At 45.5% G+C, this 25000-nt stretch overlaps 1 protein-coding gene across 1 annotated transcript in view; it reads right to left on the bottom strand.

Annotated features, from left to right (window-relative positions):
* lgr4 (leucine-rich repeat containing G protein-coupled receptor 4) overlaps nt 1-25000 on the bottom strand; it is an 86606-nt gene that overhangs the window by 43744 nt on the left and 17862 nt on the right. Inside the window, exon 2 of the mRNA XM_076291908.1 lies at nt 7279-7350. Within this exon, the coding sequence (XP_076148023.1) occupies nt 7279-7350 (72 nt within the window). The remainder of the gene's footprint in view (nt 1-7278; nt 7351-25000) is intronic.

The raw sequence follows: 25000 nt of genomic DNA on the forward strand, positions 1-25000 counted from the left end.
CTCAGAGACACACACACACACCCTGAAGCACAAAACTCACTGGCAGTGTAAGTAAACCACATGCACGTCAACTTGAAGCAGAGAAACAATATTGAGCGTCTTGTATTTCTTGGACACACACACACACACTTTATTGTATTTTTCTGAACTGCTGACGTAAACTGGGCATGACTTTATCTGGTAAAGCTTTCCATTCTGGCCCATGTCCTAACTATTCCACAAATTACTACCATTCTGGTATTCAGTGGAACACATTGACATTGGCACATTCTGGTCCAGAGGTTCAAAGACACCTCTATGTGTTAGCTAACCCCGCAAGAATTAAAACACATCTATACATTAGCTAGCCCCACCAGCATTAAGACACCTCTATATGTTAACTACTAGCCCCACCAGCATTAAGACACCTCTATATGTTAACTACTAGCCCCACCAGCATTAAGATACCTCTTACTACTAGCCCCACCAGCATTAAGACACCTTTATGCGTTAGCTAACCCCACCAGCATTAAGACACCTTTATGCGTTAGCTAACCCCACCAGCATTAAGACACCTTTATGCATTAGCTACTAGAACCACCAGCATTAAGACACCTCTATACGTACTAGCCCCACCAGCATTAAAGGAGAATTCCGGTGTGATATTGACCTAAAGTGTGTTGAAACATGATACCGAGTGTGAATGTATGTCTCATAGCTCATCTTGGGGCTTGTCCCCGGCACTTAGAAATCTGGCGCTAGTTAGCCGATGCTACCAACAGTTTTTCGATGGGGGTGCCTCGGGCATCAGCCTAGCCATGCAAATAAATCACTGTTTTACACCATTTACGAGGCTTAAAGTAGCTCCATACTTCATTGGTAGACTTCCGAGGGCCTTGACATTTAAAACGAGACGAGTCGAGCGACGAGTACGAATGAACAGGTATGATGATAAGGGATCAGATTCCAAAAATAATTCTGTGGAAATGCATGAATTCCGGTTGCTTCCAGTAGCAGCAACTGGAATCCATGCATTTCCACTGAATTATTTTTTCCACCACTGATGGTAGCGCCAGATTTCTAAGTGCAGGGGACAAGCCGAGATGAGCTATGAGACATACGTTCACACTCGGTATCATGTTTCCACACACTTTAGGTCAATATCACACCGGAATTCTCCTTTAAGACACCTTTATGCATTAGCTAACCCCACCAGCATTAAGACACCTTTATGCGTTAGCTAACCCCACCAGCATTAAGACATCTTTATGCGTTAGCTAACCCCACCAGCATTAAGACATCTTTATGCGTTAGCTAGCCCCACCAGCATTAAGACACCTTTATGCGTTAGCTAACCCCACCAGCATTAAGACATCTTTATGCGTTAGCTAACCCCACCAGCATTAAGACATCTTTATGCGTTAGCTAGCCCCACCAGCATTAAGACACCTTTATGCGTTAGCTAACCCCGCCAGCATTAAAATATATCTATACGTTAGCTAACCCCACCAGCATTAAGACACCTCTATACGCTAGCTAGCCCCACCAGCATTAAGGGGTTTCAAGCCAACAGCCAGAACTATGGACAGGAATGTGACAAAAAAAGTGAATGCTCACACACAACAAGCAAACACCACAGAGAGTTCAAAGGAAGTTGAACTGCATTCTTACAGCCTTGGTGTTATCACTGTTATGACTGTTGAAATGCATCATCTACTGGTAAATCTGAATGTATATGAAACCACCCAAAACCATGGGGTCAGCACAGGACAGAACACTGGATTGGACTACACAGAAGGGGATTGAATCACACTACAACACCCTTTGGCAAATCCGCAGTAGGCCTACCCTGCAGCATATGCTGGTTCAGTGGAAAGACTCTATTTGGCACGCGCACACGCACCACACACACACACACACACACACCACACACACACACACACAGTCTGAAATGCTTCTCAGGTCATCTGAAGTTCTGCATGCCTTTGGAGTCTATGATGGATGACAGAAAGCCATTATAGAGTGTATATGCATGCAGGTGTGTATGAGTGTGCTGTATGTGTGAATGTGTGTGTATGCTCGAGGTGTGCGTGAGTTGCTGAGGGGCATTCTAGCATGTTCACTGGTTGAGAAGTGCCTCTGTCACCTGTGTTTGTACAGTGAGATAAGACAAACCACCTGACAGCAGCTCTCTACGGTTTGTTCATACACACACACACACACACACACACACACACACACACACACACACCTGTCAATACCACTCTACAGCTCTCTTTCAAGCACCCAGACACACACACTAACCCCTGACAAACACCAGTCCACAGTTTCTCTCTCTATCTCTCTCTGACACACACGCACACACACACGCACACACACACACAGTGTCTGTTTAGAGTGTGTGTAGAAATATTTGTGTCCAAGAGGATGGATTTGTGCAAAAGTGGTTACAAGTAAATTAGCGTGTGTGTGTTTGCGTGTGTGCGTACTGTATGTGTGTGTGTGTGTGTGTGTGTGTGAGATATAGAGACACTAAAAGGTACTCCAGGGGCTCTGGTGTTGAGACTGGTATGTGTCCAGCCTTGTTGAGTCAAAATAAAAGCCTCCCTTCACATAACACACACAGCCTAGAGTGTGCCCACACTAAACACTGCTCCCACACACACACACACACACACACACACACACACACACACAAATAGCACTCCCAGAAGCAGGCACACAGACACAGACACATATACACACACAAACACACACACAAAGAGAGACAACCAAATCCGGAATGTGTCCACACAAAATAACACTCCGAAGCACGCACACACAAACACAGATGACGCACAAATATACATAGCCCAGCCCCATTTAATCAAAAACACAACACATATTCAAGCACACACATTTGCACATGTCAGTATGTACTGTATGTATACAAATACAGACCACACACATACACACACACACACACACACACACACACACACACACACACACAGATAACTGGAAGGGCACTCAGAGAGTGCAGACCTCCGCCAAGGTCAAATGAAGAGTTTGGTTCCAAAACGCTATATCCTCCATTTTCATATATATATATTTTAATTTGGTTTTCCAGGTAATTTCAGTAGAACTGTTATTGGGTTATTGTTATTTGATTTATCTTTACTCAATCAGAACAACCCAAACTGCACAAATTATTGCTATTACCTGAGATACACAATAACATGACTTATTAATGTTTTTAAAAATGGATATATAGCGTTTTGTAACTACACTCTTCAAATGTCCCATCAGTGGTCAGAGAAGGGAAAAGTCTTCTGTGCTTCCTTCCTTCATTCCAACATCATGTTTCATAAAGAAAACTGACCAGGTCATTTGTGGATAGTCTTGCTAACAAACAAACAAACAAACAAAGTGAACGAAGACCATGAGCTCCTTTGTGGAGGTAATAGGAGCATCTTTTAACACATGCACACACTCCACTTGAAGCAGACAAATGTGAGTTAATGATGGTACACACACATGCAAAAACACACACACACACAGGGATGGAAAACACACACACACACACTCACACACACACACACACACACACACACAAATCCTCAGGGGATTAGCACCTGACAGTTCTACATTTGTCAGAGTCAAAGTTGAAAGGTTGGGTGTGCTTAAATAACAGGGTGAGGGTGAGTGAGTACCAGAGTGTGTGTGTGTGTGTGTGTGTGTGTGTGACAGTGGATTTGCGTGACTGAGTGGAAGGGAATGTTGTTCTCCACCTCTGGGCGGTACCTACTCTCTCTGTTCACCCTGAGGACATAGGGACATAATCTTAAACACACATACACATACACACAATCAGAATGTAAATAGACACATACACAAATATGAATACTCCTGCACACGCATACACAAGCAGAAGATTATCTGACTTAATTGACCATAATCATGCTGCTCATTGTGGCATTATTGCTTTGGCACACAGAGGAGTAAAGCGGCCATCATACTGGTACGTGCGTAGTTTACTTTCTGTGTGCGTGTGTGTGTGTCTGATCTCTCTCTCTCTCTGTGTGTGTGTGTGTGTGTATCTGTATGTCTATGTGTCTCTGTGTGTGTGTGTGTGTGTGTGTCAGTGAGTGAGAGAGAGAGAGAGAGAGAGAGAGAGCACACACTCCTGCTTTTGGAGTTGACATCTTTCCAAGTCGCTATCTGGTGTGAGAAGTCTGACACTGGCATGCTACCAACTGTATATAGTAACTATATATGTATATAGAGGGTGGTGGTAGTGTAGTGGTTAAGGAGCTGGGCTAGCGTGCAGTAGCCTGAAAGTTGTCGGTTCAATTCCCGGCTTCCACCGTTGTGCCCTTGAGCAAGGCACTTAACCCCAAGTTGCTCCGGGGACAATGTGATCCCTTGAAATATAGCTGACATATGTAAGTCACTTTGGTCAAGAAGTGTCTGCTAAATGTAATGTAATGTAATGTATATACACACACAAACAAACACACACAAACTTACACACAAGCTCCCACAAATAAATATAAAACATATCCCAAAACCTTGTACTCACATACTGTACGTTTGTGTGTGTGTGAAAATATAAACATGTATATGCATTCATGTATGTATATGTATGAGTGTGCCTATGTGCGTGCATGTATGGAGCCAGAAAAAAACTTGTTAAACCTCATTGCATGCAGACACACACACACACACACACAGCAGTTAAGGGCACACCACAAACATGTGGCTTGGTTAAATGCATGCCGTCTGGGTCAGCAGCCAGTTCACTGCATGTCGGTATGATGGGCAAAAGAGGTTCTTTAGAGGAAGATAAACACACACACACACACACACACAAGCATAATCCTGCGCCATCATACACACAAACCTGCACAGCTGTCCATAGACAACCACATCTACACACATATTGCCACAATACAAACGCACATAAACACACACACAGAGTTTTGGTTGAAATTGCTAGTATATCACCTCTGTCACATTCTGTCTCTCTGTTGCCAAAATATCTCCCCTCATCAGGAAGAGTGGTCCAAAGGGAGGGAGGGAGGGAGGGATAGAGAGGAAGGGCTAAAGAGAGAGAGAAAGGGGAGAGAGAGACAGAGACAGCAAGGGAGATAGAGAGAAAGAACATGGGAGGGAGAGAGAGAAGAAAAGCATATGAAAGAAAAAAGTAAGATGGCAGAAAGATTGTAGAAGCAGCAAGAGTTGGCTGACTAGATAGATTAGGGAGAAAGTAGGGAGGGACAAGAGAGGGAAAGAGATGGAGCGAGAGAAGGACAGAGAAAGAGACCGTGGTAGAGGCAGAAACAGAGTGACAATGACAGAGGCAAAGAGGCGGAAAAGCGAGGGAAACAGAGAAATAACAGACAAAGGGATAGAGAGAGAGAAAGAGAGAGAGAGAGAAGAACGAGGGGTTGCACAGAGTTCTAGAATGCTAAGCTATGTTGTGAGCAAGGCCTGTCTTTTTTGCGGGGGTCGTCATGGAAACCATTGTTTTTCCTTCTTCCTTCCTGCCTTGCATTCCACGGCACAATGCGCTGAAAAGTAAATTGGCCTTTGACAAAGCCCTGAAAGACAGGCAGGCAAGACAACACAAGAGCATGGAAAGAGGGGGAGAGAGAGAGAGAAAGAAAGAAAGAAAGAGAGAGAGAGAGAGGGAGAGATGCAAAGAAGGGAAGAGACAGAGAGAGGGAAAGAGAGGGACAGAGAGAGAGAGGCAAAGAAGGGGAAAGAGAGGGAGGGAGATAGAGGGACACAGAGAGAGAAAGAGAGACTGTGAGTGTATTTTCCTTTTCTTCCTCCAGAGGCTTTGGTCATTCTGTCGTCTGGATGTGCCGTTACCTGATCTCAGGTAGACTGATCTTATCTTAGGCCTTTCTTTGCCTGTGACCAACCGGGCTGACTGCGCGCGCACACATACACACACACACACACACACACACACAAACAAGGATGTGAACACACACAGACAGAAACCCTGTCACACACAAGTACAGACACACAGACACACACATACCCGTATATACTGTACGTAGAGGAGCAAACATGAAGGCTTAAAGGAAAATTCAGTTTTTTAGCACTTTAAGGCCCTTTTCTGGTTTGTTTTGGATGAACTAGAGTGGTGGACACCGAAATTTTGACGATTGGTCCCGTCTCGACTTTTCTGACTCGTTTTGAATCGCCTTTGACTTCTCAGGGTGGTTGGCAATGGGCATACTGTAGTAGGCTACGCAAACATGTCCTAAAACAATCCTTAACGTTCGTTTTCAAAACTGTGCAACTCACCAAGTGGTTAGTGGTGGTCTCTCTCTCTCTCTCTCTCTCTCTCTCTCTCTCTCTCTCTCTCTCTCTCTCTCTCTCTCTCTCTCTCTCTCTCTCTCTCTCTCTCTCTCTCTCTCTCACTCACTCACTCACTCACTCATCCTCCATTGAGTATAAAAACAAGCAAACCAATGCAGCATGGCTGTTCTCTTCAAAAACAATCTCGCTCTGTATTGCTGTCTTTCATGTACCTCCCCACCTACCCCCCCCCCCCCCACACACACACACACACACACACACTTAATTCCATCACCAAAACAAAAAACAAAAACAGAGTAAACAATGCCATGGTCTGCCCCTTTATCCATCTCTCTGCTCTGTTCCTCTCTCAGCAATGGAGTCTTTGTGAGTGTGTGTGTGTTCACATGCATGTGTGTGTTTGTGTGATAGAAAGAGAGAGAGAGAGTGTGTGTGTTTGTGTGATAGAAAGAGAGAGAGAGAGAGAGAGTGTGTGTTTTGTGTGATAGAAAGAGGGAGAGAGTGTGTGTGTGTGAGCGTGTGAGTGTGTGAGTGAGTGTGTGAGTGAGTGAGTGAGTGTGTGTGTGTGAGCGTGTGTGTGTGTGAGTGAGTGAGTGAGTGAGTGAGTGAGTGAGTGAGTGCTCCATGAGAGTGTGTGAGTGAGTGAGTGTGTGGGCAGCCGTGGCCTAATAGTTAGCGCTTCGGACTTGTAAACAGAGGGTTGCCGGTTTGAACCCCGACCAGTAGGCGCGGCTGAAGTGCCCTTGAGCAAGGCACCTAACCCCTCACTGCTCCCCGAGCGCCGCTGTTGTTGCAGGCAGCTCACTGCGCCGGGATTAGTGTGTGCTTCACCTCACTGTGTGCTGAGTGTGTTTCACTAATTCACGGATTGGGATAAATGCAGAGACCAAATTTCCCTCACGGGATCAAAAGAGTATATATACTTATACTTACTTACTTATACTGTGTGTGTGTGTGTGTGTGTATGTGTGTGTGTGTACTCACAATTCTTCTAGGTAGGGCAAGTTTCGGAAGACGTTTGCAGGAAGCTCTGTGATGTTGTTCATGCTGATGTCGCTGTGAAGGAAAAAAAAAAAACACATACACCTCAGAATTACTTACACACATTAGCATCATATCTGTCCCCCTCTCTCTCCATCATACTGAACTAAGAAGGGGTTACACACAGAACAATATACGACACACATCATCCATAAGTAAAGACTAACACACGTACGATAACCCCACACAGTTTCCCCCCGAACCCCGCCTACAACGCATTGTGGGTGAACATAGCGGCCAGTCCAAACGCACCAACGTTACAATACACACACACACACTCTCTCTCTCTCTCTCTCTCTCTCTCGGTCACACACACACACACACATACGCACACAAAAGCATGCAGACATACACACATGCATGGGAACCAGTGTTGCGCGGGTTTGGTCACAAGCGGCCCGCGGTCGCCCGATATTTTAATCAACCCGACCGCAACTCGGACCGCGAATATTAATTAGGACAAAATTATACCCGACCCGCGATCCGACCCGCTTATTTACAAAATGTTTGTTATAGCCTGCATGCAGTGTGACAGGAGGCCATTTCTGTAAAACATGTAATTTATTTGCGAAACTTTATGCAGTAGCTAGAACTACACGCAGGCATGCAGGACATAATGTTTGCGCAGGAGAGAGAATGAGAATAAGAGCGCAAGCACGCACGCAACCACCAAGGATTAGAACACTAGGATAAGATTTGAAAGCCATGGACATACATCTTTCTTTCGAAAACAGAAATGGTGAGGAAAGGTAGGCAAGAGAGATACATTGCTGGTCAAAACGTTAGCGTAAGAACTGGTTTATAATGCTGAATGAAGCACAAAGCTTTACTAAAGCACATCCACTGTTTTAAGTCACAAACACAACGAACTAAGGTAACTTTTATGCATGCGCGAACCTACCGGTAGATATGGCTGTGTAGTCTGTGCCATAACATTTATTCCTGCAGGCTGCCCGTTTTGGCTGTCATACTTTTAAATGGCTTCGCAAGAAGTAGGCCTACATAGACCATAACTTGTACTGTCATCTTCTTTAAGAACTTTACCCAATATTTCCCATAGCCTAGGCCTATATCGCTTTTCCTGAAGGGGTGTCTTTATTATTTAACTCGCGTCTTCAGCTTCTTTACTGTTGTCTTTACTGTATTGATGCTTTACTGTATTGATGCTAGCCTTCTCGTGATATTTTAAGTAGGCCTATTTGTAGAAAATATATATTTAATTAATTTTAACTGACCCGCCCGCAAATGACCCGAATATCATTTAAATATTTTGTTTATGACTCATAACCGCGGGTGACCGCGGTCATCCGCGGGCGACCGCTTAATTTCGGGCAGACCGCGCAACACTGATGGGAACACACACACACACACAGAAATAGAACCAGTACAGTCCCACATGTCTCCAGTGTCCCAGCAGCAGTGTGTCTGGCATAAAGGGCATAAAGGGCTAATTAGGAGCCGGTGTTGACTGCTGCTAAACACTCCCGATGTTTACTCTCAAAGCCTGAGCAAGTTTAGACAAATTATAGCCATACTCCAAACCATTTCACATCTATTATCCGTCAGCAATCACACTATAATGGTCTGACACTTGAAAACCAGTTCCCCCATCACGCTTTTCAACAGAACACCAACAGTTTTCCATTACGCCAGCGAGGAGGCTTTCAGCATGAGTAAACGGTGCGGGTGCGCGGAGGAAAACACCATCTAATGAAGCGGTGCGACTGGGTGCCGACTGGTGAAAGAGAACATCCCCAAGGCTATGACCGAGCCCAACATTCCCACGGATATGACCGAGCCTAACATATGGAAGCATGGAAGCATAGAACACAGGGCCTATATTATATTATATCCATTTTACATTATATATGGCCTAATATATATCATACTCATGGAACACAGGGCCTATATTATATTATCCATATTACATTATATATGGCCTAATATATATCTTTATATATATATATATATATATATTATTAAAAACCTTAAAGCTGCAGATTTTTTTGATCATATTCACTGAAACCGACACTATGCTCCGACAGAACAACATAAATCAGCCGGTTTTAGAAAAAAACCTGCACTTGTATCTCCACCTAGAACCTGTTATTTGTTTTGCAAAAATCCACAGCTCCCAGTTCTTCTGGTCCAATCAGAGCAGGGCTGTGTGAGATCTGACTGTCAATCACAGTCTGGTGCAGTCTGGTGCGCACTGACGAGCACAAACATTCAACATTCCCCTCAAGTCCCCTCAATCTGTCAGACTTGCCAACTGCAGCTTTAAAGCAATACATTGGATCAGACCTAACTGTTATAACATACATTGGTGCTCGGTGAAATCTAGCCTAATTATATTTACAACCCCAACAATTATCTGTATGGGAATTATGACCGGAGAACTTTCACAGCAGGCTTTGAGAAGAGGTCAGTGATTGGCAACACCGTCAAGGAGACACCCTCGGCTTGCGTACAATTTACGCATGAGGCTGTATCCCATGGCAACAGGGGTTGCGTCTGAACGTGACTAGATCAGAGGCACCGATCAAAGATGCCGTGGGGGTTGCCATGGCGACCTGCCAGCCGCTTTCATCTCGTCAAAGCGATGAGGTCATTGTCCGGGCCTCTCTATGGGGGTAGTGACCTCAAATAGAACCCTCAACGGTTCGGAGGGGGGAAGTGACCTCAAATAGAACCCTCAGTGGTTCGGAGGGTGGAAGTGACCTCAAATAGAACCCTCAGTGGTTCAGAGGAGGGAAGTGAACCCTCAGTGTAGAACCCTCAGTGGTCTGGGTGGGGGTGGTGGGGTAGTCTACACCTGAGTTTGTTTGTTTGTTTGTTTGTTTAATTTAAGGCCATTTCCGCAACTAAGGCTATTTAATGGCCAGAGCACTGTGTGTTATCAGTCTACAACTGAGAAGTTCTCTGGAACGGTCTCTGTGTGAGAGAACTTCTAAAGCTAGAGTCTGCCATTCTAATCCGATCCACTTGTTTGTCAGATTCATGGAATTGTTCCTCATGGCCCTCTAGTTGTCTGTTCAGTGGAACAGATAAGGGAAAGGGCATTTGATTAGCAGTTGAGCTCAGATATCAATAATCTTAATAAAAAAAAATCAGAATTGCACAGTGTGCCTCAAAGGTTGTCGAACCATTCAGAGTAGCTTTCAAGTTAACCTTACAATATCCATTTAAAGGTGCCAATAATTAGTGAAAAGGTGGAAAGTCTGTGTTTTAGGAGCAGTAGAGTTTTTATAGAAGCAAGGAGGAACAACCCCCCCCCCCCACATTGAGTTTACTGTAACATGACATGAGGTCGGCGGGTGAGGTGAGTGCAGGGAAAGATTTGGTGTTGAGTGTTGGTGTGTGTGTGTGTCGATTGAGAGTTTGTGTGTGCAAGTGTGTATGTGTTGTAAATGAGAGTGTGTGTATGGGTAGTTGCGTGTGTCTATGTGTGTGTGTGTGTGTATGCATGTATATGTGTGTGTGTGTGTGTATGTGTATGCATATATGTATGTGTGTGTAGAGGTTGGCTACTGGTCACTCATCCCCTAGAGGAAGGGTGTAGGCTTTGAGCGTCTGTCCCAGGCAGCCCCCTCCCGACAGAACCTTCCGGAGCGGAACGCTCGTCTGCCGCCGCCTCAGGAGACTCAGGGCAGGAGGAGAGAAGTGCTGGCATGTAGCAGCACGACAAATATGCAAGCAACCCTCTACTCTCCCCCCTTCTACTCCTCCGTGTCTCTACTCTATCCCTCCATCCCTACCTCTCTTGGTCTCTACTGTCCCATTCCTTCCCTCTCACTCTACTTCTACTCCCCTATCTCTTCATCTCTCACTACCTCTCCCTATATATTCCTCCTTGCATCCCTCCCTCCCTCCTCCTTTCTTTATCCTTGCCCCTCTCTCTCACTCCCCCTCTTTCTCTCTATCCCTCTCTCCTCCCTCCTGTTTTGACATGTGACTAAGGCTGAGGATCCACACAGGTTTATCTGCCTGTCGGGACAGCATCAGAGGGCCTCTGCCAGGCTGGAAATAGATCCTAGAAAAACCGACGTATTTTTAGGTGGAATTCCTCAACGCTGAGCGCTGTCCCCACAGGGCTAGTGGAGTACTGCAGGTTATGCCATCTGTTCCAACACCACAGACAAGAAGAGTGGAGGAACATAGACACACAGAGGTTTTATTTTTAGTGTAATTTTCAAAACAGGAGATTTGTGTGGCAACCTTTTGAGTAGAACTATGACTACAAATATAACAGCGAGCGTCTCAAAAAGAGCTTTTCTGAGCAAGACAAAGCTTGATATGAACTCAGGAAAAGAGTTGTGTTAAAGCGTTCAAGCATTCCTTCAGGAGAAACCAGCAGGGAGATGGGGAGAGAAGAGGAGAAGAGAGAGAGAGAGGGAGGGAGAGAGGGAGAGAGAGAGAGAGAGAAACACACACGAGAGAGATTGAAACCGAACCAAGGAAAGGCCATTAGGCTTGAAGTCTAAAATCTTGATTAGGAATCCTTTCAGCCCTTCAAAAGACTGAAAGACTGAGTACCCCCTCCTGCCTAGCTCCCCCCCCCCCCCCCCCCCCAAGATGTGGCAACAGTGCACAACAAAGCTGAACAAACATCCCCCCTATAACTAATGAGCCAAAACCAAACGTGGGTATACACACACTTACACACACACACACACACATACACACACACACACACACACACAGAAAAGAGGCCATCTTGGATTTCACTGCCAGATCGCTCTGCAGTGTTGAGAGTGGATGATGAGCATACGGGCCTCACAAGCCCTACTGAGGATTGAATTTCCCTACACACACACACACACACACACACACACACACACACAGACACACACACATCCTATTCAAACGACCCCCCCCCCCAGCCTGAGTCCACTCTGCTCCCCTGCTATCTCCTCCTCTTCATCCCCTACCTTACCTGCCTCATCCAATTACCCCCCCCTCCCCCCCAACACACACACACACACACACACACACACACACACAGGCTTTGCTCCTCCTAGGCTCTTTTAGCCCCTAGCTCTGCCTGGCGCCCCTATTTGTTCATCGCAGCTGGTGGTCCTCTGTGGGTGTGTGTGGATACATTAGAGATCACTCACAGCCTCCCCCATGCTACTCCCAAGCAGGCATGGCCACAAACACACACACACACAAACACACACACACACACACACACACACGCGCGCGCGCACACGCACACGCACACGCACACACACACACGCACACGCACGCACGCACTCTCTTTTTCTCTCTCTCTCATACAGAGAGACACTCCTCATCATTCTTTTTCACTCTTCACTCCTTTTATCATTACATTCTTTCCATCCCTCTATCAGTCCCCCATTTCTTCTTGTTCTTCCTCTCTCATCTCTCCATCTCTAACTCTCATTGGCAGCAGATCTACCGATCTCTTTCCCTCTGTCACACACACCTGACGTTACCACACACACACACACACACACACACACACACACACTATTCCAAAGAATGCCACAGGTACAAACTGAACACAGCACTGCATCTGTCCCTTAGGGAAAAACGGCGAGAGTGTAATGTCTGGTCCAACTGCATCCAAATCCCTCTTCCTATAGATGTTTCAGCGCCGGCTCCCTCCCCAGCGGGGGCTGGCACTGTGCAGACAGGCCTCTAACTGCCGTTCATCACCGCGGCTCGCGTGCCAGACCATCAGCGGATCTTCTGTCTGTACATCGGTCTCCATGACGATACCACATCTAAGCCCCCCTGAGAGTGACATGGCAATTACAAGCCGCTCAGAACATGGCTATTAGCGACCCCACATCCAGGCCCTTCACACACACACACACACACACACACACACACACACATACACACACACACACACACACACACACTTCAGTATGAAGGTATATTGGGTGCAAAAGTGGCGAGCACATTTAACTGCAGATTTTGCATGTGCACACTAAAGTCGTAAATGTGTAACAGTAAATTTGAAGTTGTACATATTTTTTTATATCTTGTTAACACAAAATAGGGGCTACGGGTTCACAAATCCTTTTTACAGGTACACAAATCCTTTTTACAGGTACACAAATCCTATCCTGTGAGTCACAACTTTCAAGAGTCATGCACTCGACACTTTTGCTCCAAACGTTGCAGCGCAGTTGGTGCGAAACACATTTGCACATCCGTGTTTCATAATCTGAGAACATGCACAACATTCGTGCATTTGTAAACCCAAATGTGAACTAATGCATCCGAAGTTGTGCATCTGTGAAATAATTTCTCATTAATAAAATTCTACAGATCGCTTTGATTTTCTTGCACGACTACAAGTCAATTGATACAAGTGCTCGAATCTGCTTCTACGAGTGACGAGTGACTTTTGCTCCTGGCTAGGTGATATAATAGGAGCAAAAAGATTTGTATGTGTGCACGTCGAGCGAATCGATCGAGAAAACAAGGCGGCCGGATCTGGATCCAGGATCGCGCTCAGACTACCATTGCCTGCTCATAAGGTAAGTAACATGATAATAATATGAAGAAAGTTATCTTGTTTGTTGGTTTACATTATCATGACAGCTATGTTTAGCTTAGCTTACCTGCTTGCTAAATCCTCCGGTGCCAGATCAAGCTAGCTAGCTATAGCTAGATAAATAACTAGTTTAGAAGTACAGAAATATAACACTGCCCGTCCAAAATCGTTAGGACACATAATCTGACACAATCGTTCAATTTTCGAACACACCGCAACAAATATTTTTTCCTCGCTTTGTGCAAAGAAAAACTATAAATCGTGTGTCCTTCATTGATAAGGAAACATGCTGAGGTTAGACATAAAAAAAAAAGGTTTGGTTCCTGTTGGTTGTCAGTTGAGGCCATGGGTCGGTAGGGAATTTTTTTTCTTTTTTTTTTCTTTTTTTTTTTTTTTCCCCAGTGGCAGTAAGGGATAGGTAGAAAATCAATCCCACCAGGATTTCGCGAGGTTTTTTGAGACTGTTGCGACCTAAAATGCCTGGATGGAAGTTGCGGTGATTTTAGCTGTTTCTTGTGGAGAAATTGCGGGAGGAAGTGAAAATTGCAAAAATAGTTTAAATTTAGGGCAATTAAGGTTAGTAAGACCAAAATCACACTGATAATCTTGATGCTTATTAAAAAGGATAATCAAAGGTAAACAGTAAGGATTACAGAAAATCAAAGTAGGCCTACTTTATTTGTGAAAATGCTTTGACTGAGGTCATTCACAAAGCATTATACTAGAACTGTCCAAAAAAGACAGTCACCTAAAGAGATGGCATCATGTCATATGTTTCAATACATTCATATATTTTGTAATTCATATTAAGTTCATATCTTTTTAATAATTCATAGTCTGTGGCCTGCATAATTACTAATAGCCAAGTAAGTATCTAGTAATTTCATTGTGATTTAAACTATTTGACTACACTTCTGTTTAATGTCATTACATTGGTGGTGTACGTCTAATTGACTGCCTGCCCCTTTAAGGACGTGAGAGTAGCCTAAGTACATTTCTGAGTGGATTGGAAGGCTTGCATCTCACTGTGTTCGGCTACGAGTGTAAATCACTTTTTGCATAGTGCATTACGATATGTGGATGCAATTGGGAATGTCTTCTATGTCATTAGTTAAAATAAATGTTAAAAAAAACAACTCGAATGAAATCATTATTGGATCATAGAAGAGGTAAATGTCTTGCAATTTTATTAATTTCTATGATTTTGGTAGCACTACTCAAACTAAGCCCACAAGCTAGCAAACATGACATAAGCTAAAAGGACATATCCAGGTAAACGTTTGCCAATGGGTTGCATAGCCTACTCAAAAATCAGTAAACCAAGTAGGCCTTAATTAACTTACTTTCATAGCCTAGGTAGGTTAGCAACACCAGGTTGAGAGATGCAAGTAAGCAGATCATTAACGGTAGCCTTCTATTTGTCATCAAAACTGTAGAGGAACGAACACGTTAGGGCAGTCTTTGGTGTCATATGCAAAAGGTGCAGAAGTGTGCCATCTGGCTCAATATTCTGCGCGAGGGACTGTTGTGGTAGGTGAAATTTCACGGTGAAACTACGATGATTGGTCAAATTTGCGAAAAAGTTGCGGTGTTTGGACAAAATTGCGAGTGCCTTGGTAAGTGACGAAAACAATCGTCTTCGTGAACAGCTGTGCATAGGCTACTTTGTAAAAGAGAGAATACGCTCATCCCTATACATAACGCAAGGGGTAATTAATGTAATTATAGTTCGCCTTTTATTTGTGGATTTATTTAATATATTTAGTGTTATTTCTTCCCCAAGCTCATAAAATAAATTTGGGTCGCACATAAATTGACAGGGTCGGTCGGAAACCGGAACCCAAGATTTTTTTTTTGTATGCCTTACTTACTTTATGAGCAGGCAATGGTAGTCTGAGCGCGATCCAGATCCGGCCGCCTTGTTTTCTCGATCGATTGCTCGACGTGCACACATACAAATCTTTTTGCTCCTATTATATCACCTAGCCAGGAGCAAAAGTCACTCGTCACTCGTAGAAGCAGATTCGAGCACTTGTATCAATTTACTTGTAGTCGTGCAAGAAAATCAAAGCGATCTGTAGAATTTTATTAATGAGAAATTATTTCACAGATGCACAACTTCGGATGCATTAGTTCACATTTGGGTTTACAAATGCATGAATGTTGTGCATGTTCTCAGATTATGAAACACGGATGTGCAAATGTGTTTCGCACCAACTGCGCTGCAACGTTTGGAGCAAAAGTGTCGAGTGCATGACTCTTGAAAGTTGTGACTCACAGGATAGGATTTGTGTACCTGTAAAAAGGATTTGTGTACCTGTAAAAAGGATTTGTGAACCCGTAGCCCCTATTTTGTGTTAACAAGATATAAAAAAATATGTACTTCAACTGTAACTTTACTGTTACACATTTACGACTTTAGTGTGCACATGCAAAATCTGCAGTTAAATGTGCTCGCCACTTTTGCACCCAATATACCTTCATACTTCAGAGCATGGCTATTAGTGACCCCACATCCAGGCCCTTCACACACACACACACTTCAGAGCATGGCTATTAGCGACCCCACATCCAGGCTCTTCACACACACACACGCACACGCTTCAGAGCATGGCTATTAGCGACCCCACATCCAGGCCCTTCACACACACACACACACACACACACACACACACACTTCAGAGCATGGCTATTAGCGACCCCACATCCAGGCCCTTCACACACACACACGCTTCAGAGCATGGCTATTAGCGACCCCACATCCAGGCCCTTCACACACACACACACACACACACACACACACACACGCTTCAGAGCATGGCTATTAGCGACCCCACATCCAGGCCCTTCACACACACACACGCACACACGCTTCAGAGCATGACTATTAGCGACCCCACATCCAGGCCCTTCACACACACACACGCTTCAGAGCATGGCTATTAGCGACCCCACATCCAGGCCCTTCACACACACACACACACACACACACACACACACACGCTTCAGAGCATGGCTATTAGCGACCCCACATCCAGGCCCTTCACACACACACGCACACACGCTTCAGAGCATGACTATTAGCGACCCCACATCCAGGCCCTTCACACACAGACACAGACACACACACACACACACACACACACACGCTTCAGAGCTTGGCTATTAGCGACCCTACACCCAGGCCCTTCACACACACACACGCACACACGCTTCAGAGCATGACTATTAGCGACCCCACATCCAGGCCCTTCACACACACACGCTTCAGACCATGACTATTAGCGACCCCACATCCAGGCCATTCACACACACACACGCACACACGCTTCAGAGCATGACTATTAGCGACCCCACATCCAGGCCCTTCACACGCACACACACACACACACACGCTTCAGAGCATGACTATTAGCGACCCCACATCCAGGCCCTTCACACACACACACGCACACACGCTTCAGAGCATGACTATTAGCGACCCCACATCCAGGCCCTTCACACACACACACGCACACACGCTTCAGAGCATGACTATTAGCGACCCCACATCCAGGCCCTTCACACACACACACGCACACACGCTTCAGAGCATGACTATTAGCGACCCCACATCCAGGCCCTTCACACACACACACGCACACACGCTTCAGAGCATGACTATTAGCGACCCCACATCCAGGCCCTTCACACACACACGCACACACGCTTCAGAGCATGACTATTAGCGACCCCACATCCAGGCCCTTCACACACACACACGCACACACGCTTCAGAGCATGACTATTAGCGACCCCACATCCAGGCCCTTCACACACACACACGGACACACGCTTCAGAGCATGACTATTAGCGACCCCACATCCAGGCCCTTCACACACACACACGCACACACACACGCTTCAGAGCATGACTATTAGCGACCCCACATCCAGGCCCTTCACACGTACACACGCTTCAGAGCATGACTATTAGCGACCCCACATCCAGGCCCTTCACACACACACACGCTTCAGAGCATGACTATTAGCGACCCCACATCCAGGCCCTTCACACACACACACGCATACACGCTTCAGATCATGACTATTAGTGACCCCACATCCAGGCCCTTCACACACACACACACACGCTTCAGAGCATGACTATTAGTGACCCCACATCCAGGCCCTTCACACGCACACACGCTTCAGAGCATGACTATTAGCGACCCCACATCCACGCCCTTCACACACACACACACACACACACACACGCTTCAGAGCATGGCTATTAGCGACCCCACATCCAGGCCCTTCACACACACACACACGCTTCAGAGCATGGCTATTAGTGACCCCACATCCAGGCCCTTCACACACACACACACGCTTCAGAGCATGGCTATTAGTGAACCCACATCCAGGCCCTTCCCACACACACACATACACACACACACACACACACACACACACGCTTCAGAGCATGACTATTAGCGACACCACATCCAGGCCCTTCACACACACACACGCACACACACGCTTCAGAGCATGACTATTAGCGACACCACATCCAGGCCCTTCACACAGACACACACACACACACACACACACACACACACGCTTCAGAGCATGGCTATTAGTGACCCCACATCCAGGCCCTTCACACACACACACGCTTCAGAGCATGGCTATTAGTGACCCCACATCCAGGCCCTTCACACACACACACGCTTCAGAGCATGGCTATTAGTGACCCCACATCCAGGCCCTTCACACACACACACACACACACACGCTTCAGAGCATGGCTATTAAGTGAGTATACTCTTTTGATCCCGTGAGGGAAATTTGGTCTCTGCATTTATCCCAATCCGTGAATTTGTGAAACAGACACAGCACACAGTGAACACACAGTGAGGTGAAGCACACACTAATCCCGGCGCAGCGAGCTGCCTGCAACAACAGCGGCACTCAGGGAGCAGTGAGGGGTTAGGTGCCTTGCTCAAGGGCACTTAAGCCGTGCCTACTAGTCGGGGTTCGAACCGGCAACCCTCCGGTTACAAGTCCGAAGGGCTAACCAGTAGGCATAGGCTGCCCACGACCCCACATCTAGGCCCTTCACGCACGCACGCACGCACGCATATTATTATAATTATTATTATTATTATTATTATTATTAATAATAATAATAATAATATATTAATAATTATTATTACTATTGTGGGGCAGTCGTGGCCTACTGGTTAGCACTTCGGACCTGTAACCGGAGAGTTGCCGGTTCGAACCCCGACCAGTAGGCACGGCTGAAGTGCCCTTGAGCACTAACCCCTCACTGCTCCCCGAGCGCCGCTGTTGTTGCAGGCTGCTCACTGCGCCGGGATTAGTGTGTGCTTCACCTCACTGTGTGTGTGTTGTTTGTGTTTCACTAATTCACGGATTGGGATAAATGCAGAGACCAAAAGAGTATATATACTTATATAGGGATCAAAAGAGTATATATACTTATACTACTTATAATACTTATTAGCGACCCCACATCTAGGCCCTTCACACACACACACACACACACACACACACACACACACGCTTCAGAGCATGGCTATTAATGACCCCACATCCAGGCCCTTCACACACACACACACACACACACGCTTCAGAGCATGGCTATTAGCGACCCCACATCCAGGCCCTTCACACACACACACGCTTCAGAGCATGGCTATTAGTGACTCCACATCCAGGTCCTTCACACACACACACACACACACACACACACACACACACACACACACACACACGCTTCAGAGCATGGCTATTACTGACCCCACATCCAGGCCCTTCACACACACACACACACACACACACACACACACACACACACACACGCTTCAGAGCATGGCTATTAGCGACCCCACATCCAGGCCCTTCACACACACACACACACACATACTTCAGAGCATGGCTTTTAGCGACCCCATATCCAGGCCCTTCACACACACATGGCTTCAGAGCATGGCTATTAGCAACCCAACATCCAGGCCCTACACACACACACGCACGCATCAGAGTATGGCTATTAGAAACCCTACATCCGTCTTTGTCGCATGAATGTGTGTGTGAATGGGTGAGTGCGTTTGTGAGCTCTTAAGTCTGTAAATAAAGTGTGTCTACATCTGTCATCTGTGTGTGTATGTGTGTGTGTGTGTGTGTGTGTGTGTCTGCGTCTGCGGAGTGAGTCAGAAGGGGCTGGTGGTTCTGGGGATTAAACGTTACATTTCCGTCGGGCAGTGAAGCGGCCCAGCCTCCTCGGGTCCTCCGACCACAGCCCAGCCGCACGCGCCAGCCACAGCCCCCAGTGTCTCACCGCGTGCGCCCAGTCGCCGTGCCAACCGCCTGCGGGAAACTGGCAGCCGTGTGGGCCAATGGCCAGGCCCCGGTGTGTGGGCCTGTCATCCTGGCACTCAGCCAATAGAAGGAAAGGAGCCATAGTTACTGGGATGATTGACAGGCCTGAGGGACGCAGTAGTGGTTGAGCATGTGTGCACGCTACAGATCTTAGAGTTTTGCCATTTGGCAAACACTTTTGTCAGAGCAATTTGATTTAACAGCAGAAAAATAACAATAGTGACTACAGACTATGGTCTATAAGATGAAAACTAGCCTGTAAGCCTACATTTGGTACTGATGAGGCTGGCTTAAGTGAGGATGTAAATGAATGTGCACTTTCCCTTTTAAATAAATAAAGAGGAACCAATTACAAGGGGAGTTTTCTAAGAAAGTTCCTGCCACTGAATGTGAAAATGTACAAAATATCAGTTCGAGTCAAGATACTATCAGGATCAGCTTGTTTCTGACCGTTATAGAGCGGGGCGACATGAGGCTCAGAGGCCGAAGACATGCTCTGGAGGCAGAAATTAACCAGCTTAATGACTTCTCTGTTGTGTTTGACTCCAACCCAAAGATTCCCAAAGCAATGCCGGCCGTAATGATCTTGTCAGCACATTCCGAAGAATCACGTCTACACCCTATTCAGACCATGCCTGCACCCTACCAACCGAACGTATTACTCTCACATATGTACACACACATTAACGCGCGCACACACACAGACACACACACCTACAGTACACACACACACACACACACACAAATAACACTGTGTTATGTATGTATGCACTTCAGATAAGATGTATAACAGAAAACGTACAGTAATCGAACTATAGATCTGCTACGGATGTTTGACCATGACCAGATAAAAGAAATAAAAACATGAAAATATGCATGAATACCAAGCATGACGACAGGTACAGTAGCCTATAGGACAGAACATGAAAAATGTGCATGCATATATACGATAGTAAAAAAAGACTAGAGATCGCACTCAAAAGGTAGACTTCAAAAAAACGAGAATATCATCAAATAGTGATTTATTGACCTCACCAGAATCCATATAAAAAACTTAAGTGCAAGTGCAAACGTTTTGGGTGACCCCATCCGCAGTGCCATGTTGTCATGCATGTTTACCAAGCATGACGACAGGTATAGGACAGAAAGAGCAGCTGTGGAACTCAAAGTGGATGATTTAAAAAGATAACCTAAATTACCATGCTTCTAAATGTACTGGAAGAGCATTTCGAACCCTTAACTCTTCACCAGGCTAACCTTGTGAACCACAGCTTGCTCCAACTGCGTGTGAGTGCCCGACTGTCCCATAGCACTTAACGCTCTCTGTCCCATAGCACTAAATGCTCTCTGTCCACTCTGGGTCTGTTGAATATGCTGCTCTTCTGCGTCACGTTTCTCATTCCTTCAATATAGCTGAATAACGTGGGCGACAGAAAGAAAATAGAAACAGGGCGTCTGACAAAAGCTCTGCTCAAAACTTTGTGTCGCATCGTGCTGCACAGTCAGGATATTCAAATTAAAAACAAAGTAATCAAACCCATTGTGCCGCTAACAGTCTCTAGTGTTGTTAGGACACGGTATCAGGCTTTATCAGGCTGTGCGGAGCTCGAGAGGAGCTTCTTTAACGATAACCATGACCATAATGATAAGCGTTCACACTGAACAACGATAAACAAAGTCTCTCCTTGTGTTAATGAATGTGACTAGGGCTGGGATAAACGATTATTTTTAAACGATTAACCTAGCGATTATTTTTTCATTGCATCGATTAATCTAACGATTCATTTTTTCAGTCCGATTCGATTTCGATTCGATTCGATTATCGATTATCTCCCCATTAATTCACTAATAGCAACTTATACATGTTTATTTACATATCTGAATGAAAAAACATGAATTCTTTAACATTGCAATATATGTTTATTGATCTTAAGATTCCAAAATAAAAGACTATACAAGTGCAAAGTAATGCATTCTTAGTCAGAGGTAGCATTCAATAAAGTTCAGTAGTGTATGTCTAATTGAGTGCCTATCGTTTTAAGACGTTCGTGTGGGAATCCTTGCAATTAACATTAACACAGTTAAAAAGCTGCTGATGTGTGGATGCAATTCATAACGTAGTTAGTTCAAATAACGGTTCGTACTTCTCCTTTAGACAAGCACTAACACCTGTGTGCAATGCATGCATGTGTGAGTCTTGGAAAACACTTTTCCATTTACATCGGGATTTTGCAAACATTCAGAGTCAATAAAATGAGCCCTGCATGAGTAACGAATACAAGCAGCTGCAAGTAAGCATGCTAAACTTGACATCCAAACAGTACTCTAACGTTAGCTTTGAGATACTGCTTGATTGCATGCTGTAACTTAACTTAGTTTAGTCTCCTCAATGTACTATGTTGTGATAAGACCTCAGCAGAGTTTACTTTAACTTTAATGCAGCAGTTTTGAACAAATTTGCGCAGCATGGTCACGATGCTAAGCGGATTTAATAGCAATTTAGCCCACTATCCTTCAACAATCGTAAATATTTTGTTAAATGCACATGCAGAGGAGGAGCAGCGGGCTCGTTACGAGAGAGAGCGGGCGGGGCGAGGAAAGACTGTGTGAGTAATGTGCAGCTCAATGAAATTATTTTCTTATTTTTAATTTAAATAGTAGGCCTACTACAACATAGAACATCAATGTGTGGTGGCCGGTTTTGATTTCTTGGTGCCCAGCCACAGATTAGTCAACGTATGGCAAACACTGAAGGTGTAAAATTACAAATATTTAGCAGCACACGTTATGCTTTACGAATCGACGCTCATATTTTGGGTCGACGTATTTTTTGCGTCGACGTCATCAATTACGTTGACGCGTTGTCCCAGCCCTAAATGTGACGGTTAAAATTCGATAGGTTCTAATTGGCTATTAGCTTTTTATTGTTCTGAAAATCGCTCTGAAAGTGATCCCCAACGATATAGTTCTTCATGTCGTTATCGTTATAGTTTATGGGTGAACGTCGTCATTTATATTAACGAGAACGATATTTAGTTAGTTATCGTTATCGTTCTTGGTGTGAATGGGCCTTTAGGCCTGGGCTTAGATTACGGACTGAGAGGATCTTATGTAGGCCTGGACTTAGATTACGGACTGAGAGGAGTTTATTTAGGCCTGGGCTTAGATTACGGACTGAGAGAAGCTTCTTTAGGCCTGGGCTTAGATTACGGACTGAGAGAAGCTTCTTTAGGCCTGGCCTTAGATTATGGACTGAGCACATGGTGTTGTAATGAGCCCGAGAAGAGCTTCTTTAGGCCTGGACTTAGATCATGGACTGTATTGGCTTATAATGTGTGCTGTTGTTCTAGTGGACTGGAAGCAGTTGAAGGGAATGGACACCAGATCTCCTGGGGAGAAAGTGGACACACAACAGGGAAAACAAACATAATGACTAAAGGCACACACACACACACACACGCACGCGCACGCACACACACACACGCACAAACAAACACAAAAAATGTGCTTCCATATACACACACACAAACACTCACATGGTGGTACATACACAGATTCAAGTGTGCCCTCATGTAAGCATCAAATACACCACACAGACACACACACACACACACAGACAGACACACACACACACACACACACACACACACACACAGGAGTCTTTGTAAGGTAGGAGCGCTGAACACCCAGGTAGAGGGTCTAAGCTGTGCCTACTCTGTGAGCTCAAACACAAACACTGCGTCTGAGTAAACACTGGCTTCATGAAAAGGGGGAGGGGGGGGGGGGCTTTTCAAGGAGCAAAACAAAAGTAGGTATGTACCTGAGCAGAGTGTGTGTGTTGGGGTGAAGGAGTTTGAGTTTGTGTGTGTGTGTGGGGGGCGGGGTCTGTACCTGTGTGCAATGCATGCATGTGTGAGGACAATGCTACAGAACATACAAACACAAACACACACACACACACACACACACACACACACACACACACATACACACACAAACACAAAGAGAGAGAGAGCGAGAGAGAGCTGCATTAAACTAGCAAGTCTCAAACTCAGAAACAAAAACTTGTATAGACAAGGAAAGCTTGGCAGACTGAAAGGGAGAATGGCTAGAATAAGAGTAAAAGGGAAGAAAAGAGAGAGAGAGAGGGAGAGAGACACGAAAGAGAGAAAGAAGAGTTGTGTTTGCAAAAGGCAAGGAGAGAAAGCCAAAGAAGCTGGTCAGAGGCAAAATGAGAGAGAGCTAGAGAAGGAGAGGGAGAGTGAGAGAGAAAGTGACATGGAGAAGAGAAAAAGAAAGTGAGAAGGAGTCACAGAAATTGAGAAAAGGGAAAGTGAAGAGGAGAGAGTGTGAGATAAACACTGGGCCTCAGTGGCTGCCCTCTGTGTGTGTGTGTGTGTGTGTGTGTGTGTGTGTGTGTGTGTGTGTGTGTGTGTGTGTGTGTGTGTGTGTGAAAGGGAGAAGCTGCCGTCTCCTTTCTCCTCCACTGGCTAAGAACAAAAGCGTCCTTCAGGCAGACCGGGGCAGGGGGCAGTGCTAACACTTAGCCATTAGCCTGTGGTTTGTGGTTAGCGCCGCGCTGCGCTGCGCTAGCACAGGGCTAGTCTCCGCCCCACTCTATCTGCCAGAGGACACCTGGACAAGGCTAACGCTAAAGGCAATACTAGCTCTAGAATAGTTTGAGAGTGTGCAGATTCTCCCTCTTCCTCCTTTTGCTTTCTCGCTCTCCTTCTCTCTCTACCTCCC

The sequence above is a fragment of the Alosa pseudoharengus genome, unplaced genomic scaffold (assembly GCF_046254945.1).
Source record: "Alosa pseudoharengus isolate Yale_2024_CS ecotype anadromous, Long Island Sound unplaced genomic scaffold, YU_APseudo_1.1 YU_APseudo_1.1_scf_19, whole genome shotgun sequence".
NCBI classification, from domain to species: domain Eukaryota; kingdom Metazoa; phylum Chordata; class Actinopteri; order Clupeiformes; family Clupeidae; genus Alosa; species Alosa pseudoharengus.